The sequence below is a fragment of the Aedes aegypti genome, chromosome 1, assembly GCF_002204515.2.
Source record: "Aedes aegypti strain LVP_AGWG chromosome 1, AaegL5.0 Primary Assembly, whole genome shotgun sequence".
NCBI lineage: Eukaryota > Metazoa > Arthropoda > Insecta > Diptera > Culicidae > Aedes > Aedes aegypti.
In genome coordinates this window covers 189,852,642-189,874,214 of record NC_035107.1, presented here as the reverse complement: position 1 = coordinate 189,874,214, position 21,573 = coordinate 189,852,642, and the positions used below count along the sequence as shown (strand labels likewise).

Genomic DNA, 21,573 nt, shown 5'->3' with positions numbered 1-21,573 from the left:
ACACGACTCACTCGCTCGCGAGCGAGCTTAATTCCTTGACGGCAGTGTTAATCTGTTTTTTTTTTATCCTTTGCACTTTTTCGTCGCCTGCAGGAGGAAGGATGGAAGTTGAACCGTACGAACTACTATCAGGAAGGATGGCTAGCAACTGGCAACGTGCGAGGCATCGTTGGAGTTACCTTCACAACGTCACACTGCAAGAAGAACGTCGAATATCCCCTGAGGACAAACTACAACCTGCGAGGGCACCGCTCAGACGTAAGAACGAAATCCACGGTGGCAAGGCACCTGTCCCACCATGGAACCCCACTCAGTTAGCTAATCTAATGTATTTGCTTTTATTGCATTGACTCAACGTAACAGGTGATTCTGGTGAAATGGAACGAGCCGTACCAGAAGTTGGCAAGCTGTGATAGCTCCGGTATCATCTTCGTGTGGATAAAATACGAAGGACGATGGAGCGTGGAGCTAATAAACGACAGAAACACGCCGGTAACACATTTTTCCTGGTCACACGACGGAAGGATGGCACTAATATGCTATCAGGTGAGTGTAACGATTGAATGTTTAATGGGTACATCAATTATATCATTGGGCAATAAGGAGATATCCCTTCTTTGTTGATACAACAAAAAGGATATTTGCGCAAGATTATGAATAATGTTTTATTTATTTTATGTATGAGAAAAAGAATTAGTCTCAGAAAGACCTTCTTTAGCTTTGTCGTAACGTCAGTGATTATAAAGAAAAACCATGCGTAAAGTAACTGGATCCGATTTTTGGATTAACCAGGATCTTTTCGGAATGAAAATCACCTTGGGAATAGAGAAAAAATGCATTTGTTAAAACACTGGCTGAATACATGGCTACAAGGAATTTTGTCGATGTACAGACGTCAGTCCCTGGATGTGACCGATGTGACGTCTACTAAGTCGTTGTTGATAGCAGATGTTTTCAGACAAGCTGAAGGTACGAGAAGATGAAGAAGCGACGAGGTTTGCTAAATGTCCAACGACGTGCTTGTAAATACGGCAAAGCGCATGAGTTGAATGAAAACCTTCAGTTCGGATGAAACAGTGCTTAAGAGTGCTGACAAGGCGTCGAAACAGAAACGACGAGAAGATCGATATTCTACCGTGTTCATGATAGACAGAAAGAGCGCTTCAATTAGCGCCAGCCGCATTGTTGCACAGAATACGTGTCCCCGGATATCTGTGCCAGGTCCTGGAGACCTACTTACAGACCTTAATCTTAGCGTACGACAAGAACGAAGAGCGAATGTGAAATTGTCAGCGGATGTTCCTCAAGGATCCATTATCGGTATAACTCTTTATAACTAGACTGTTAAGATGATTATGAAACGAAGCCAAACTTTTTCAAGTGAACAGATCCAGACAACCTGATCACCGTTCTCGTTGAAAAAAATGATCGGTTGTTGAGATCAGAGCGCTATTTGCTTCTCTCTTGAAAATTCGAGGTTCGGCTTTGTTTTCTAATTATATCAAAGGTTACCGAAGGTATAGGTTGCTAAATGGCTGGGCATGGCGTACCATTGGTGCCTCGCGTACCTGCAGGAATAAAATAGACCCCTCTGTGCGGTTCTTAGCCTCCTGCCCAGCAACTCCTGTCCATACCTCCTCGCGGTACTGGTTGGGGTACGAGTAACCTTAGAGAAGATCGGGTAACTAATCCCCGGTGGGATCTTTGGTGCTGACAGGGAAGGGGGGGTTTGCTTTTGCTTTTGCTTCTGCAAACCTGGAGCGTCTGTACTCCATGTTAGGAGCGGCCCACAACAGCGTCTGTTCCCCATGTCAGGGGCGGCTGATCTTCGTCCGAGTGCCAGAGAAGGACTCTAAACTAAACTGCACACTCTGGCCTTCCGTACATTTAGGGGGAATGGTCCTCCGGAAATCTAGGGGGTTGGTGTCAGCCCCTGCAAGCCAGCCGTAAAAACATCAAGCCCACCGGTCGTCCAATCCTAGGATTCTCTGACGTAGATGGAGTTGAGTTCAGGCTGTAGAGTCGTTACGTACGGGACTAGAGTCTGGCATCCTTAAGAAAGCAAATTAAGGCCGCCAATGATGCGAGGTCGTTTCCGAGGGCATCGCGAATGCTTCCGGGAATGTTATTGGTACTTCTGTGGTGTTCATACAGAGGGCAATGACAGATTACATGTTCCGCTGAGTTGTGTACACCGCGTTGTTCACACTCTTGACGGAAGGATCTGCCATCAAAATTATAGGCAAAACGGGTATGTCCGGTCCAAAGGCGCGAAATTATTTTCTGGTCGCAGAGCAAGGAGAGCTCTTCCCAACTAGAAGTATCTCCCCATGGTCTCCCTTTACCTTCCGTAGCTGAGCCGAAGTATTTTGATGCCACTCTTGGGCCCAATAGTCTCTAACGGAATTAGCAACCCAGCGTTTTACGTCTGGGGGTGGAACGCTGTACTCATTTAATACGGCTGCAGCCACATTTCATTGAATACCACAATACCCAGAAACCCAGGTGACTCTCTCTGGAGTATGGGCTCGTATACTCTGTATCCACGGGTGGGATGGCCGGTCTGGCTGCAAGGCTGATAGAATGCTTGCGGAATCGATAAGGATGAGGATTGGAGCACTTACTGGTGAGATGGCTGCATAAAAAATGGTCGCTGCTTCAGTAGAGAAAACGGAACACTCAGCTCGGCGCCGGAGATGCCAGATAGCTTATGTTTGCGCCAAGATAGGTCCTGGTGTTGAGAATGTCGGAGAAGTGCCGTTCATCAATCAGAACGTGGGGGATTTATGATTCTGTCTGCTGTGGTGGTCTCCAGGTGTAACACGAATAGCCATATTTTTGGAGGCGGCGAAATCAGTTAGTCGTAGGTTGTTTTCGTTTGTCAGCCGGTGAGCGCCCGATAGTCAATCTGAACTGCTCTTGACCACCCTGAGCGGTCAGATCTCCTATAAAGATTTTGACGTCGTGGCTTACGCAGCTGTCGTCTACGGTGGAGCTGTCTTTATCATGCTGATAGACGGAAATAGCGCTTTAAGAGGAAAATAACCATCATTGTTTTACTATTTTAAAAAACCACTTTTTCTGCTCAAAATTGAAACAGTTTCATGAGGATCTTTCAAAATTTGAAAGAAAAAACTGGTTTTTCATTTTGATGATCGTTAATGATTTAATGATTGATTCTTGAGCCTTAAATAGCGTCAGCTAAGTGGTCATTGCCGCATTGTTACACTGAAAACGCACCCTCGGCTATCTGTTAGTGCGGTCCTTGTAACGCGTGAGCGTGCGCAAAAGCGTTGCGATCAAAGGATTTCCTATTTTCGATATTCTGCTTCGTTTGCTCGCACACGCTCACGCTTCGCATGACGCGTTTACTATGGCAGCGTCCTGTGCCAGGTCCTGGAGAGTGCGAGGTCCTTCGAGAGCTAAGTCTTGGCGTACGAGACGAACGAAAAGCAAAAGTTGAAGCATAGTGGTTTCTGCGCTCGTGTACATACACGGTACATGTCACCAACACTGCTTAAAAATTGCTGGTGGAAAATATAAACATAGATCAGCTGTTCCCAGCAAAATCAAATGGCAGTATTTTAAACCAGCAAATTTGCGCATGTGTTCGTGACATCGCTCGGCGAGAGGTTACCGAGGGCAACGAACGCAGTATTGTCACTACTACATGTCAAACCTTGGCAATCCGCGAAGCAGTCATCGATAGTATTCATCGCGAATCCAAGTGGAACTCTTCAACGTTGAACAATGCGTTCTGACCGATGACAATGCGAGTTGGGATCATGTAGAGAACACGGATTGAATCCTGAGAAAATTGAGAGAAGCTTTCACTTATAGCTCTCTGTAACAATCATGATTTGCCGCTCATCATGAGAGCCTGTTTATCGTATACTGCTACAGCTCTGATGGGAGTCTTTATCGAAGAAGACGTGTGTTCCTTTCAAGTCATAGGTGCTTCAGGATGTATTGATTGCAAAGATTTGTGAAAGGACTTAGCGAAATACTCTATGGAACAAAATACTTATATGTTCATATCCAATCCTAGGTAGAAAAGAAAACAGGTGGCACGAGGAAAGCAGGGCTGAGTGATAATGCGAAACCTTTCATCGTTGCAGTAAAATTGACGAGAATTCCAGAAGGCGTCAGACCACGATCGAAATAAGCAAGGCTTATCGTCAAAAAATACGACGAGTAGGGCTAGAGTCACGTAGAACCGTAACATAGGTAACATATCCTCTGCCGGAATCGAAGGACTATCTTCGGCATCTATCCAAAAAGCAATGCGTTACCGTGTTAGGGAGTGCTTCCATCGTAATAAGCCAGTTTCACTCCGAATAGATAGCGAAGTAGACAATCAGGATGCCTGTAAACCGGAGTAGTGCGTAGCGTGTTACCCGGTTGAATTGTATCGTCGAGAGCTAGTGAACCGGAACTGTTCTGACTCCGATACTCACAGGCCACCCGCGAATAATAACGCGTAACGTTATCGGTTTTGGAAAACATCCCTTTGTCGGGGAACTTTCTGCTTGAGTGAGCTAGTTCCACCAATAAAGCAATAATTCTAAACACATTTTTTTAACATTAGCGTGATTTCCTGTTTATTGGTACTACAAAAAAACTTCATTTCTATTCCCAGGATGGTTTCGTGTTGGTTGGCTCCGTCGCTGGACAACGGTACTGGTCATCAATGCTGAACCTGGATGCTACTATCACGTGCGGAATCTGGACGCCAGACGATCAGCAGGTGTATTTTGGCACAACGCAGGGCCAGATAATTGTGATGGACGTGCACGGGGCGATGGTTTCACAGGTTCAGCTTGGTTCGGATACCGGAATCACTGCAATGGCATGGTCATGCGAAAAGTTCAAAATGGAGGAAGGTGAAGACACGGAACCAGGAGTTACAAATGCTTGTAAGTTTTGTCGAAAACATGCACTTATAAATTAGGTCATACTAATAAGATTTTATCTTTTGTTTTAGCCAAACGCTCTTTTGTGTTAGCAGTAAGCTTCCAGAATGGATACATTTACTTACTGAAGTCTTTCGATGATGTTTCGCCTTGTCACATACATACGGAAATGAACGGAAATCTAGGCTTTGTGATGGAGTGGAGTAATTCGCGTGAGTTATTGGCTGTGGCTGGTAGTGAAATAGCCGCTGAATCGGAAACGACTGAAACACCTGCAATGCCAGTGTACAATAATCTTCTGAAGTTTTACACAGAATCAGGAAATCTACTATACACAGCTAAAATACCTTGCACTACGGTATACTTGATAAATTAATCATAAAGAGTGCTAAAACTAATAAACATTTATTTTAGACTCCAGTATCTGCCCTAACGTGGGGTCACAACGACAAACGAATATTTATTGCTACGGGAACACAGGTTCACATCGCATGGGTGTCGCGAAGGGTTGCATCTTTGCAATTGTTTTGTCGACTACAAGTACAATCTTCGCTAACTTCAGAAGCCATGCTGCCCAAATTACCACTACCAGGTCGAATCAAAGCACTGATTGGCAATCTTTTCGCCCAAACCATTCGGGTTAGTTAGCTTCAACGTGAGAAATATGCTAAAAAGATTTAATCAATATTTTACTTATTTAGTGCTGTGTTCCGGATCTGAAATATTTACGAGAATTTGTGTCTCGACCACCAGTGTGTTCGACCCGGTTACATTGTACGATGATCCGACATGATGAAGACGCAAATCAAAGTTCTGGTACTTGTTACACATTGTACCTGGAATTTCTTGGAGGTTTAGTTCCGCTTCTCAAAGGCAAAAGGACGTCGAAAATCCGGCCGGAATTTGTGATATTTGATCCACAGATCGATGGTAAGTACACGTTATAAGGCGAACAGAACATGGAAGATGCGATCCCATTTTTCACTTACAGAAATATCCTCTTACGTCACCTACTCATCAGATTCAACGATCACAACTTCAAAAAGTTCATCAGCGTCCAGTCATTCGACGAGTGGGACCACCGGAAGATCAGACAGTTCGGAAAGTGATATAGAAGAAGGTTGTCGTGAGTATTATCATTCGATGTTCGAAAAAATGTATTGCTAACATTGTCTGTCATTGCAGGTTCGCCTCGATTGTCCAGAAAACGAAAAGCACGAACTAAAAAGCGACAACCGAGTAATAGCGATCGCTCTCCTAATCAAAACTCTGATTCTACTGAGAATAACGAGGAATTGGCATACCTGGATACATTACCAGAGGTTTGTTCTTATATCATATAATAGTTTAAAGTCATTCTTACATGATTTATCTTATTTTACAGCATGTCAAACTGGTGGAAGTCACGTCAAATATCTGGGGAACTAAGTTTAAAATTCACGGTTTAGCAAAAACACTTCCGGCAAATCTTGGTCAAGTTACTTATAAAACGTCTTTACTTCACCTACAACCACGCCAAATGACCTTAGTTATTACTGAACTTCGGGATGATTTCCCAACTGGGCCGGACCCGAACTTTAATCCCAACATATTTTCAGAAGATGAAGAAGAACACAATCAAACTCATTTTGGTTCTGGTGGTCGCAAACTTGTAGAAACCGCTCCTCCGATAGCCCCTATGTCACCTCGTCCAAATCGATTTCCTTCTCGACCGCGTCGTCAAACACCTTCTTCGCTGGCATCTGCCTCCAACGGTCGTCCTCCATTGCCTCATCTTGGCCCTCTAGCTCGTGCCGAATCCTATGAAGATGACACCGATGGACCAGATGGAGAACCGTCACGCACTGTTGCAAATCCTCCCCGTCAAGGAATTAGTTATTCTAGTTTAGTTAGCCAATGCAGTAGACCATCATCTGCGTCTAGTAGTCAATCACGTGTTGCCATATCTCCACTGTACTGCGAAGGTTCCGTTCCAACGCTACAGTCACCGAAGAATGCTGTAGCTCCTAGTGATATTATTTTTGATAGACCACCAGCCGGACAAACTACCCTTATGAGTTATTCAAGTAATACGGATTACGTTAACAATGTTGTTCAGGTGAAAAACGCCATTATGTCCTCGGATCATAGTCGTACCAACAATCAGTCTCACGTCAACCCGGTACCATTAAATCTAAATCTCAATTTGGAACGGATAGAAGCCAAAGCTAACAATAGTAGTAGTAGAGACTCGTCACATTCCACGGGTAGTGGTAGTAAGCATGGAACTCCGAAGAAGCAAAATTTAAAATACATCGACGAAGAAACTCCATCTACCTCTGCTACGCCAGTTGTTCCAGAGCCTAGCACCAGTGGAACTAGCAACTGCAGCAGTAACCCATCTGGTGCTATCATGAAACGCACTCCGACCGTAATTTCAATGACTCCTGTTGTGGCGAGTGGTATTCCAGAGTCTATCACACGTAGCTGTAGTGTAGGCTATCTAGATAATATGGAAATTGTCCCTAGTGATGCTGTACTTACGATGATGCGTAAAGAAACTCCTTATAAACGGTTAGTTTTGGTTGATAAGAAGCGGCAGAAAAAGTACCGTCGTAATTTTGATGATATGAAGAAAGCAAAACTGCGCCAAGGTTGCAAATCTAAAAGTTTAGACTCGTGCGACATACTGCAGGATTCGCCCAATTTGAACCGAGACCTGATAAATCTTTTCCGGCAGATGCCCAAAGTGAACGAGCTTTCAGAGAATGAAACTGAATACTCTTCGTCGGATCAGACCGATCGAATGCGTCCGAATGCGCCAACTGGATCATCCTCCGCAGCATCAACAAAACGAAGACCATCAATGAAATTTCCAGGAGTAACAGGCCCTATTCTACCTATTTCCAAAACACCTATTCTCAATCGGAAGGAGAAGCCAAAATCTTGTTCTATATGTAAAACGATTTCTCCGACTGTTAACTCCACAGAAACAGTATGTGTGAAGTGCCGAAAGAATGGAGGAACTTCCAATGGAGTAGACAAAGAAAATAATAGTATAGAAGACCACCAAAACCACATTTACGTAGATATAATAAGCGCGAAACCTCCACAAGCTCCCCCCAAAGCCAAGCGATCAATACTTGAGCAATACATTAGTTCAGTTTATAGTAATAACGGAGAATTGGTACTTAAGGATACCTCTAGTGGAACCAGTGGAACGAAAACTACTAACGACAAGAAAAACAACAATAGTAATGGAGATACTAATGGATCGTGTAGCACGCCGAAGTCCAAAATTAGGAAAAATTTCGAGATAGTTACAAGCTTTACCGACAGTCCTCTATTTAGTCGAAGACATCGTTCCTTGAATAGAACCGACTCGTCAAAATTGCAGAGTGAAAGCAGCACTCCAGTAATGGCTCGCAAGTCCGAAACAAGTAAAAGTGAAAACGGCGAAAGTCGAAAAAGCAGACGAAAAGACGAATCACCTCGGCGACATCGTCGCAACGATAGTTGTCCTGGTCCAAGTATAGAAAACAACAATGGCGAGGGACCATCCCTTCAACCAGTGGAAATTACTCCCGTTGAGCAGAAAGCTTCGGTTTCGCTTCACACGCAAGCTTTGACCACCCTTGAAAACATCATCAGCCGGCTGAGGGATCTTGACGAAGGCCGTCTAACGCCACCCTCATCTCCGTCGAATTCTCGTTTGCCACGCAGTTCACCGGCTTCACCTGCTCCGAGTAAAAAGAGCAAACGTCACCAAAGTGCTTCGCCTATTCGTCATATATTGAATTCACCGCTACTGAATCGGAGGCAGCGGAAGAAGCAGCATACGGAAAGCTCTGACGATGAAAATCAATTGTTGACCCAGACAGACGACAGTAGCGGAGGAAGTGGGAGTAACAACAACAAGCAGTATCGTGACTTGGAAACGTTTCAAAAGGCTCAACTCCGACAAAAGGTGAGAATTAGTCTATCAAAAATGGTTGAAAAACTTATTTCCGTTATTATATTGTTTTGTAGCTAAAACGTGGTAAAATTGAGCCAAATGGAATTACGAGTTCCTTTCAGCCGCAGGCTCCAGTGAGACGAGAATTCGTTATGCACAATAAGGCTCCCATGTGGAATGAAAACAGCCAAGTGTATCAACTGGACTTCGGTGGACGAGTGACCCAGGAGTCGGCTAAGAATTTCCAGATAGAATTCCGTGGCAAACAGGTAAGCAAGAGGGATACCATCTGATCAGTAGAGAAAATCAGGACATTTCATGTATTTTCGAAAAGATGTGCAAACAATTTAAGCTAAAAAAAGCTGAAATCAGGACATGTCCTGCTAAATCAGGACGGATTCCCTATCTGTAAGTAAGTTATTTATACTGGAAACATGGGGATGTCCATAGTCCATTTTACGAAACGACAACACTGATGATATTGCTGTTACTTTCAAACGCTACGACACCGCCTTCTGTCAAAATGTCATTCATAAAATTAGCGATCAGTTAAACCAGTTAAACAGCTCGTAAAATGGATTATTATATACACTGGAAAAAATCCACACGTCAAGGTCGTGTGTTTTACTTACATATTTGCGCAATAAGAAAACCACATGACTCGAGTTTGGTAGCCATATGAATTTCGTCATTCACGGTATCAACATAAGATTGTCGTGTGAATCAAAACATGAATGTCTAAAGTTTTTGTAATGAAAACTGACTGCTTTACTTATTGAATACGAATGTAGGGGCTTAAGATAGCCATGTGTGACAGAACATGAAATTCGTGAGATTGAAAGAAGAAATTTGGTACACGCAAACAAATATACCGAATCCATGGTAGAATTAAGAACTGCACCAACTATTTTCAACCGACTACAAAATCTGTTAAGTTTATTATAATCTGGTGAAAATCACTGAGCAGTGCAGTAAATTTGACTATGTCCATAGTAGCATCCACTACAAAGCATTGTATTTCAATCCGTGACACTCACCGTACAACACAGTGTGGTCAAAAGTATGATGCTAAACTTCTCAAATCAAGAATGTTCCTAGTCAAAAATACTACAACTCTGGTTAAATCAACAAAAGAAATTTTCTTGTGTAGTGATGTTGACTATGTTTTGGTAGAGTTAACAGATGAATGCAGTCGGTTGAAAATCGTTGGTGCAGTTCTTAATTTTACCATGGATTCAATAGTTTCCACAATAAAATTCATTTCAGTATAGTAGAACCCTTGCTCCCCAAAATATGGATTCGGGGCACCTCTTGTCGTCGCAAGGTAAAAGCACCGGTTTGGCCAGCCTAAGAGAAAATGTCAATACAAATGAAATGGGAAGCCGTATTTATACTACAAATATGTCAAATGCAAGCTTTTAATCCATTATATGTGTATAAAATATCAAAACTGAGATAAAACCATTTTTTTTTTATTGAAAATGCCGTTGGTCAATATAGGCCAACGGAACCAGTTTCGGCCAGAGATTTATCTTCGGTTCCTAAATTAGCCAATCGTTTTGTTTTTATGAGAGGGGCCAAATTAGGAGTGCCCTGGCCAAATTAGGAGTGCCCTGGCCAAATTAGATGTATGGGAGCTAAAATTCTGAACACAAAAGGTTTCATGTTGATTAGCTATGTAAAACGGTGTATAATCCCCTATGGCTACAAACCGGTGCTTCTACCCTACTTTTTTTTTACAACCAAGTGAGCCAGCAACAAGCGGAGCGACACAAATCCATAATTTGGGAAGCCCGAGATTAGCATATTCCATTCTATTCAAAGCTGAAATCTAGGAAAATTTGTGGACGTCATTTTTGCATAATCCTTATTCTCATTATATAGAATAATCTAATTTTAGAGACACACCAAAATGAACTGAATTTTACTCACTTTCCATTAATGCTTGAGATGATCGATTATAGAACTAGGGATTATGCATACGATATTACTCCAGATGGGCCTTCCTTAGCCGAGTGGTTAGAGTCCGCGGCTGCAAAGCAAAGCCATGCTGAAGGTGTCTGGGTTCGATTCCCGGTCGGTCCAGGATCTTTTCGTAATGGAAATTTCATTGACTTACTTGGGCATAGAGTATCATCGTACTTGCTACACGATATTCGAATACGAATATGGCAACTTTGGCAAAGAAAGCTCTCAATTAATAACTGTGGAAGTGATCATTGAACACTAAGCTGAGAAGCAGGCTCTGTCCCAATGAGGACGTAATGCCAAGAAGAAGAAGATTTCTCCAGAAGAGTCCAGTCTACAGATTCCTCCAATAATCATTCCAAGGAATCTATTATGGATTTTCCTAGGGATTCCTCCTAAGATTCCTGCATTTTTGCTCCGATAATTTTTTTCCGAATTTCTGCAAGAAATCTCGCAAGGATAACTCTATAATTTCCAGTTGCAATTTTCTAACGAATCCACCAGGAATCCTTCTAGCGATTCAACTAGAAAATGCTCTGTAGATTCCTCGTTGAAGAATTCATCCACATGCTCCTAAAAGGATTGCTTTATGAATACGAATTCCTCCAAACATTGCTGAATTTATGAAGGAATTAATCATTTATTTCATAGAGGAATCTTCAGAATGTTTTTAGGAGTTCTCCAAAGATACGACCTTCAGGAATTTTTATAAGAATTTAAGAAAAAAAAAATACTTGTATCCGCCCAGCAAATAGAAAATCCTAAAGGGTGCTATTTATACAATTTTTGACGGTATTTCGTCCAATGGAATCGTATAGATGTTTAGTTTTGCGATGATCAGTGGATTTTTTGGAAAATTCCACCGGTTCGGAGTTGTATCACTGAGTCACATCGGGTAAACATGACTCCATCTTCCTTTTTCGTCAACATTTACCCAACTGTTTGCTATAAATCTGACTCCAACTCAACTTGTTTTTAAAAACACTTATATTATTTACCAGAATACCGGATTATTTGATTCCTTCTATATTATTCCAGGCAGCCAATCCTTCAAGAAATTTCTCCTTCTAGAAATTCCTCCAGGGTTTCCTTCAACAATAAAAAAGGAAAAATTCCTTAAAAGATTTACCCCTTTTTCCCACAGATTTGTTCGACAATTTATTTGCTAAACAACGTTTTTGAAATAAGCGCTTGAACCAATTTTGTTGCAAATATGCAAAATTATTCCAAATCATTGTGAAAAAAAAAAATCATTGTAAATCAATAGTTAGTTTCTTGTTTTTCAATAGTATGTAACCTAAGGTGATTTCAATACTTTATGAGACAAATGAGCATATAAAAATATACCAATGATAATCGAGATATTCGTACCAATTCGGTTTGGGTAGTCGAAAATCGGTGGATCATCTGTGCTACCATGAACAAAAAAGAAGGGTTAACCATAAAATTCCTCTGTGATCTCTTCAGGATTCTTGCTGATAGTTGAATTTGAGGCAAGTATGCCACCTTAAGCTTTTGTGTTATCTTACTTTGTTCAAAGCTTATCAAATCCACCAATTTAGTATCATGATCTTAGTTTCACATCTTCTCATAACACTGTGTCATTGAAAATGAAAAGAAATTTTGAAAGTTTTAGTTTAAAGCTTCTCGAATATCTTCCAAAATAACGTTTTTTTATCACTATGGGGCAAGACGACCACCGAATCAATATTAAGTTAAGGCTAAGTAGTCCATCATTCGTTTCGGCAGCCATGTTGACAATGCAGCTCGCAAATTCAATTTAATAAAACTCAGTCCTCATGCTTCGTATTGGTCCGGCACAGGGCGGGAAATCGTCAATGTAAATAGAAAACGTCGTGCGACTTTTACATAGATAGGTACTTCCTTCACTGTCATCGTACGGCGAAACAGTGACAGAGACTTTTTTTCAAACTCTCTTTATTTTTTCCGTTTTTACGACTTGTGACGGAATCGTAAACTTGATATTTTTAGTTCATTATCTGGTATGACTGTTATTTATTTTGTTGGAATCATGGAAGGATATCGATTTAACTCATCAAACACGTTTACTTCCCCACATTCTCCAAAATGAGATAGAAATTTCAATAGCAAAACAATGTTAAAATTGCTCTCGTGAGAGCTCCGTAATAAGCCATTTTATGAGACGTTTCGAATCATATGGTTTCCGTTTGTTTACCAGCTTTGAAAGTTTCTGGCGGGCCGATTTATTTACGTTTCTTCTAGCGCTACATTTGGAAGGAGCTTATTCAACAATGGGGCTGGTGGCAGTGTAACAAAGCTTTTAATTTTCGCATGTAAAATTGAAATCAGCAGGCAGAGAAGATATTTTTCATTTACAGGTAACATAATACATGTAAACCGAGTGGAACCATGTGCTGGAAGAGACGGGGACGTCATCGCCAACAAAAATGTGACCAGCGCCATTCAGATATCAGGCTAGTTTTTTGAACAACAACAATGAGCGGCCCGCCAGAAAACGTCATTCGAACGTCTCGTAAAATGGCTTATTGCGACGTGACGAAGTGAGCACATGAAATATACACTCAAAATAATTCAAACGTCAATACTACATAAAATATCACGTAAGCACCTAGAACTGTTCATTCGCTCGAATTCATCTGTCGAAGGTAACAATTAACGGACAATCGATGAATATGAAATGAAACGTAGCATTCACGCAGCCACCCCGTAACAGGTGAAATCACGTACCTACCCAAATTCATTCTGACAGCTACATTTCGAGTTCATTTGGTGATGTGCCTGCGTCGCGTGAAACGAGCGGCATCATTAAAACATTCTAAGATGGAGGTGTGTTCAGAATCGAATTTAGAATTTGTAGATTAAATACACAAAGCATCATCATGCATTTGCCACCGCAAGGATTCTATAACGTGACTTTACTAAACTCAATCTAAAACGTAAGTAGGTTAATATTCTTGTAAAATAATTGACTTGAATTATTTTATTTTTCCAGTGCTAGTCGTCTTTTTGAATGTTATTGAAGTCAATGGCCAACCGCTCTAGCTTACTTTTATACGAACTCGCCTGCCGACATACCGCATAAACAAGAACTATATCAATACAGTTTCCCGAAAGGTCCACAACCATTTGTAACAATATCTGAATGATTTTGGTTTCAATAAAAAATAACAATATATCCACCATACCCGAAACGTTTTTAACAATTCGACAAACGGAAAATAGGAAAATCACAATTTGGGGAATAGGCGGTTAAGTTATGTAACCATTTGAAAACGTCGATTTTCTCGAACAAAATTTCTCATCAACAGTTTTCCAAAAGATAGATATTCTGTCCATTTTCCGGCAAAATCAATGTAAGCCAAACAGTGTTGATACATGTGAACCATATGTTTCTAAAGGAAATAAATAACGTATGCATAATTATTGGATTACGGTGCTTTATCTATCCTAGCAAGCACTAGAATAATTCCTGAGGCTCTTTCTTGAGGAATTTGAGAAGAAATTCTTGAAGAATCAGATGAATAGTCACGTTTACATAAGTTACATAAGTACTTTTCGATTGCAATTTTTCTGTACTTTCAAATAATCACATACAAAATTATTGTTTTCCTCTATTTCGATTCCTTTTTCAAAATCTGTAATTCTTTAAAAAATCATAACTTTTTTGTCCATAATTCTTCCATTTTGAAACATTGTGCAATAAATCACATAAGGCGGCATCCACAAGTTACGTAACGCTCAAGGGGGATGGAGGGGAGTAGGCTCAAGTGTTACGGCTCATACGCAAATTAAAAAAAATCATATAAAAAGCGTAACGGGGGGGGGGCAAAAATTTCCAATTTTAGCGTTACGTAATTAATGGACGCCGCCTAAGTTGTCCCCTAAAACATATCCAAAGATAAAAAAAAATAAAAACTGCGTTTCTGGAGAAAATCGATTTTAAAATTTTGTTTTTGAAATATAAAATAATCTGTAACTTTTTTTACCGTGCATATTTTTCTCCATATATTCCTAAGCAATACCTACAACTTTGTAGAAGATCTCAAATCGATCGGACAAACCGTTTTCGAGTTACAGTTTTTCAAAGATTTGCCATGCATTTTCCGATACGCTCTTCTCAAAAATAAGGCGATGTTCAAAATGGCGGTCTGAAAGTGCATAATGGCATTTTTGGTCATAAAAAATCTGTATGCTAATTTTCAGGCGATTCAAAAAATACAAAAATAATCGGGTTTGCGAAACGGCGTGGAACCGCTCAATTAATATCTTAATTTTGCATTTTTTAAAGACTCGAATTAAAATAGAAAACCAGACCCGCTACCAGCCCTGTGATGATTCAATTAAAGTTAAATATCACCTCAAGGATATTCCTTCATTCTTTTTGAAACTCACAGAATATCGCCTTCCAATGCAATCATTTAATTAATCAATTCCCTTAAGGCCCAAACGCAATGATAGCGGAACGGCAACGGAAAGCGGAACCGGTTCGCCAGCATGAACTACAACAAGTTTGTCGACTCAGTGTTGATTCAATTTAATTCGTTGTCAGCTCAGTCGATATGGTGTGATTCATGCTGGCGAACCGGTTCCGCATTCCGTTGCCGTTCCGCTATCATTGCGTTTGGGCCTTTAAGGTGAAGATAAATCGAAGCCAAACCTCAAATTTTCAAGAGCACAAATCTAATGTAATAAAGTTGATCATTGTTAGTAACTGTCAAAGTTTTGATAGAACACTTAGCTGAGAAGCGAGAAGAATTATATAGCTCTGCTTTGTCATACAAAGTAGAGAGCAATTCTCGCTGAAACCAGGCCGCCATCGGCACCCATCGTTAGAATTCCAATTTTATGTCACTGATCGCTAGTTTTCGATAAAACTTAAGGGTGGTCCTTTCTGTTTTCTCAAATTGGTGGACCCCTCGTACGCCAGCTAGCTAAACAGTTTGCGAAAAAGCCCATTTTTCGATAAATCTTGGGTATTTCTTCACGGGATATGTCTCATATTTCACTTGGAACACATAGCAAATTTAGTGACATCGTATAGAGAAAGGATATAGCTTTCATTTAAACTCAAAAAAGTTTTGGCGGCCATTTTGAATTTGGCCGCCATCTTGAACTTTGTTAGAAAAATCGATTTTTCATCATTAGCGCACCGCTAGTTTTGAATTCTGAGATCACCATCAGAAAGTTAAGAAAAAAATGCGTAAGATAGGCTACAGAAACTAGGTGAGCAATGGTATTTACCCTATCAAATGAACGATTTTCGAAATCTCGATTACTTTTTCAAATCGACGTAAGTAACTTTTATACAGTTTTGAGAAAATTAATTAGGAAAAATCACAATCTATCTTCTAAAACTGTTTTAAAATGAATCACCTTTTTAACATTTTTTTGCCGTGTACTTCGCTCAAATTTTGCATACACTCAGCTCACGTTCAAAAACTAGGTAGTTTCTATTATTTCCCACAAAGATAATTATAAGAAAATGATAAGCCGTTTCATTCAGTTACTTTCGACGTTTTTCTACCAGTGTAAAATCGGCTCAAGTAGTGTTTTGTTTTGATTCGTGGTTAAGTCACTTTGTCTCTCCATACAGCGGGGCGGCGAAAGTAGTGGTTAGGTTGCGAAAGTTGAAAATGTTACTTTCGTCGTTTTGTAAATCCGAAAATTAAACGTTCTAAAAGTGAAAAGTTGAGTTGGTCCAGAGCGGTACGTGTAGAATTCCGCCTGCTTAACACGTAGGATCGATAAAGTAAGTTTGTATACTTTTTGACTTGAGTCTGTATGAATAAGTTTTCGAGAAATCATGTTATACGATTTTGACGTATATGGCGAGTGCAATCAATATAAACATCTTTTTTTGTACTACAAAGAAACAAGTTTTCAACCTTTGGTGTTTTATTTGAGTCGAGTGAAGAATAGGAATATTATTTTGAGTGAAACAATCTGGCGGCCATCTTGGATTAGACGCCATCTTGATTTTAGGTAGAAGAATGAATTTTTCACCTTGATAGCACTCAGCATGTTGAAATTAGAGGTTATTAATAAAAAAAGGTTACGTATACTCTTCTTCTTTTCATTATTAATTTTCCTGACGTTACGTCCCTACTGGAACCGAGCCAGATTCTCAGCTTTATTTGTCATAAATCCAGGTTATTAAACAGGAATTTTCTTTTATAATGCGATTTCTGACAACAGAATAATTCTTCGACATATCTTTAAATTCAGTAATAATGAATTAATAAATTCAATAAATGGAAACCGTCCAAAAACATTGATTGTATTAAACAAAATTTTTTTTTTATCATATGCATTGTTGTTCATTGAATGAAGTTTATAGATTGCGCGTCGGGACATTAGTAAGCCTTGTGGTAATATCTGTAGTTTTAACGTAAAACATTGACAAAAGTGCATTAATTCAGAATGGAAATCTTAAATTTTGAAGCAAAAACAACATCCTTGATTTTCTGAGCCATGAAGTATCGTTTTAAGTACCACCCAACATGCATGTGAAATATAGCGAGATTGAAAGATGAGAAGCAGGTTTTGTTCTAATGTGGACGTAATGCCGAAACGCAGGTGTATTATTTCGAGGTTGTAAAATCTGGCGGCCATCTTGGATTTCGACGCCATCTTGGCTTTTAGCAGTTGAATGATTTCTTACCATCTCAGTGCTCATCATGTTAAATTATGAGGCCTTCGTTAAAAAAAAACAATCAAATTCTATTTTTCTTATCTTATCTCAGCTGTTCAACTGATTGTTCATTTCTATCAATGGTTTTAGACCAAATGAATGAAAGAAACAATGCTATTTTACAACTCGAAGATATGCAGAAGAATCATTCAGGTAGCAAATAAGCGTTAAAATCCTATTTGATAATTTGTTTTTAAAACTAGTTAAGCTGAAGGGCTGGCTCTGTTCCAGTAGGGACGTAACATCAGGAAAAAGAAGAACAAGAAGAAGAATAAGTGTAACGGTAGCATTAAAATTCAACATGTTGAGTGCTATCAAGGTGAAAACTCATTCTACTACTTGAAAACAAGATGGCGTCAAAATCCAAGATGGCCGCCAGATTTTTTCACTCAAAATAATACTCCTATTCTTCATCTGTCTCAAATAATTCACCAACGATTGAAAACTTGTTTCTTTGTAGTACAAAAAAATGATGTTTGCATTGATTGCACTCGCCATATACGTCAAAATAGTAGAACATGATTTAGAAAATCGTTCATATCATAGGGTAAATACCATTGCTCACCTAGTTTCTGTAGCCTATCTTACGCAATTTTTCCTCAGCTTTCTGATGGTGATCTCAGAATTCAAAACTAGCGGTGCGCTAATGGTGAAAAAACGATTTTTCTAACAAAATTCAAGATGGAGGCCAAATTCAAAATGGCCGCCAAATTTTTTTCGAGTTTAAATGAAAGCTATATCCTTTCTCTATACGATGCCACTAAGTTTGTTATGTGTTCCAAGCGAAATATGAGACATATCACGTGAAGAAATACCCTATATTTATAAAAAAAATGGGCTTTTTCGCAAACTGTTTAGCTGGCTGGCGTACGAGGGGTCCACCAATTTGAGAAAACAGAAAGGACCACCCTTAAGTTTTATCGAAAACTAGCGATCAGTGACATAAAATTGGAATTCTAACGATGGGTGCCGATGGCGGCCTGGTTTCAGCGAGAATTGCTCTAGAGCCATCCTATTGCATATTATCTATTAAAACTTATTTTTTAATCCTCAGGTCATGCAGTTCGGTCGGATTGACGGTAATGCGTACACGTTGGATTTCCAATATCCCTTTTCGGCACTGCAAGCTTTCGCCGTCGCTCTAGCGAACGTTACTCAGCGGTTAAAGTGAAGTTGTTTCACTGATATGCTACCTAAAGTTTCATTCATGAAGTGACGAAAAACAAAAAATCATTTACATATCACAACAAATAAAACAGCATACGGCCAGCATCGTACGTTTAGTGCCGCTATCTGAGAAACTCTCTGTTATAGCACTGCTTTTCAAATTATTATCTAGGTGCATATTATCAATAGCGGAATGGTTGTTGGGTACTGTTGCTAGCAGCTATGATGTATGAGTGTTGATCGTTGTGTGAGGCAGCTTAGTAATCAATGTAATTCGCAAAACATACAGAAGAGCAATTCTCGTTCAGTAAAAGTACAGCTGCTAATATAAATTTGATGCCAACTGCTTTCGTAACATTGGTTTCAAATGACTCACAAATATTAAAACGCTGAAATGTTGGAGTTGCGTACATTAAAAAAATCATAGCTTTTCACATATCATCAGTGTAGTTATTCATTGTAAAAAATATTATCTAATTATTGCAGCATTTGAACGTAGGTGTTATAATCCATGCCCTTTAGAATCTAAGCCAATTAGAGTTATTCAAGCATGGCCTATAGATTAAAATAGTGAATGAATGAAATGAGGTGCAGATGTAAATACTTGAATCGCCAAATTAGTCGGACAGAAACAAACTAGTCGTAGCTGTCATGCTGCTGCCAAGCAGCCGTAATTCATGTGCAATATGAAGAAAATAAATTGTAGCTTAAGTTTCTCAACTATAATACTACCGAAGAAGTGTGTTTTATATGCTAACAAGCGCTTATCTATCATACTTGTGAAGCTGATTGTTTAAACTGTTTAAAATATGTTCGACTTTTCATCTAGTCTAATTATTTGCTTATGCCATTGCAATTGTAAACTGTTTCTAGTCATTTTTGTCACGTTACCTCTTCGTATATAGACACGTTCCTCTAGTTATACTATACAAGTTTTCAACTACGTTAAGGATTTTGTTTTCCTTTGATTTTTCTACAGTGAGCATTTTTCTGAAACACCAGATCTGTTTGTAGCAACCAAGTTTTTGAGAAACAATCCCTTGTTTCTCGCAAAAACTAATCGTTGACTTTTGATCTCATATTTGTTTAATAATTCTAGCAGAATAGCAATAACTTGGAACCTGTATCAACCAGTTTTTGAAGATTCCTTCAACTAGGCACAATAGTCACCCTATTACGGGTCATCCACTATTATGGGCCATTTCCATTTGAATTGCATGTGCAACAGAGTGACTAATAATAGCGACTAGGTGGCCCATAGTAGTGTGAGCAAGTGTATCATTTAGCGACATTTCCCGGTTTGAAAACATCTCAGAAACGTATGTTCCAAATATTTTTGAGAAAGTACTGTCAGTAACGGTGGTGTTCGAATATTGACTATCATATTTAAAACAATACTTTTAATTTCGATCTGGTTTCAACGAAATATTCTCATTGAAGCTCCACAGCTTGGGTTATAATTGAACTTTGTTACCGTTCAAAGACACATGTAGCAGGCTTTTGTAATATTGCTAGTCACCAACCACTAAACTATAAATAAACCATAGATAATGTTAAAGCTTAGGAACAAAATCCATCCAGAGCTGGGAAACTTGAGTAATGACACATTCAACAAACATAGTTTGCCAATAGGAGAAACCGAAATAAAATAAAATTGCTTACACAACAGCTCTTACGTCCGTTTTAACCAAAATCGTACACCCTTAATAAGACATTTTTTGCGAATAACCGAACAGCTAGTATACTCATAAACAAAACAATTAAATAGCTAGAAACAAACACACTTGCGCAGGTAGATTGACAAAATGTGAACCGTAGTGAAGTTTTGTGCGAAATCTTTTTGTACAGATCTTTTTTACTGAGCTGAGAACAAGAAAACGAAACGAATTGAAACTAATGCCGATAACGAACGAATGTGCTGGAATTTTTTACGTGCGTTCGTATTTTGTATAACCATTGTTGCAAAACACGCCAAACGATTTGCTTCATTTGGTGAATGCAAAACTCTACGTTTTGTAATGTAACACTTTTGCCAGAAATCTTTTTTATCGCGTTTTTTTTTTTTTTGCAACATCCAGGAAAACTAAATAAAATTGTGAAACAAAAAAAAAACACACCTGAAGCTAGAGAATGTTTAGAAAATGAACAACAGTTTCGTATAATAAAAGCAAACGTTGATTGAGAAAAATCCAAATAAACCAAAATCAAATCATACCCGCGCTCTAGTTAAAAACAATGAAAACAAATCTCCCATTTATGAGAAAAATAAATGAACTTTGTGTAATTCATTGAAAGCAGCCACGAAATAAACATTGAATGTTCCGAAACGAATAAAATAAGCGATGTGGGTTTTAGATTTATTATAAAATTGTAAATTGTGAAAATTCCAAACGAAACATAGGCTTAAGCATCACATTGAAAGAGTCTTACCCTTTATAACTCCTTTGATTCGTCAAAATACATAAAAAACAAACTTTTCAAGAAAAAAAAAATAAGAAAATTAGAAGGTTTGACATCGATGCATCGTCACCTTAATGCGCAGAGAAAAGCGCGTTCGTTTAAGAGGTTTTCATCTTTTTCTTAGTTATGTTCCATTCTTAATATTTCTGATTTGGGACAATTGGAAAACCTTAAGGTGAAGATTAATCGAAGCCAAACCTCAAATTTTCAAGAGCACGAATCTGGAGAACCGAAAACCCGATTGGGCTGAAAGCTTAATCGATTGGTCACCACCAGCTAGTGACCAATCGATTATGTTTTTAGCTCAAATTGATGATTGGTTCTCCAAATTTGTGCTCTTGAAAATTTGGGGTGTGGCTTCGATTCATCTTCACCTTAATTTTGACAAACTAATAAGGAACCTTTTTCTCTGGGCTTTAAATTACATTTTCCAGGGA

At 39.3% G+C, this 21,573-nt stretch overlaps 1 protein-coding gene across 6 annotated transcripts in view; it reads left to right on the top strand.

The window, feature by feature from the left end:
- Positions 1-21,015, top strand: part of LOC5577522 (tubby-related protein 4) — a 291,601-nt gene extending 270,586 nt beyond the window's left edge. For 4 of the 6 annotated variants that reach the window (XM_021855544.1, XM_021855537.1, XM_021855529.1 and 1 more), the window contains exons 4-14: positions 94-258; positions 364-546; positions 4,640-4,916; positions 4,985-5,271; positions 5,328-5,552; positions 5,615-5,843; positions 5,905-6,039; positions 6,099-6,235; positions 6,298-8,859; positions 8,922-9,116; positions 18,564-21,015. In XM_021855544.1, the coding sequence (XP_021711236.1) occupies positions 94-258; positions 364-546; positions 4,640-4,916; positions 4,985-5,271; positions 5,328-5,552; positions 5,615-5,843; positions 5,905-6,039; positions 6,099-6,235; positions 6,298-8,859; positions 8,922-9,116; positions 18,564-18,680 (4,512 nt within the window). In that variant the 3' untranslated portion in view covers positions 18,681-21,015. The remainder of the gene's footprint in view (positions 1-93; positions 259-363; positions 547-4,639; positions 4,917-4,984; positions 5,272-5,327; positions 5,553-5,614; positions 5,844-5,904; positions 6,040-6,098; positions 6,236-6,297; positions 8,860-8,921; positions 9,117-18,563) is intronic. The other 2 variants (XM_021855559.1, XM_021855552.1) reach the window with 2 other exon arrangements.
- The last annotated feature ends 558 nt before the right edge of the window (positions 21,016-21,573 follow it).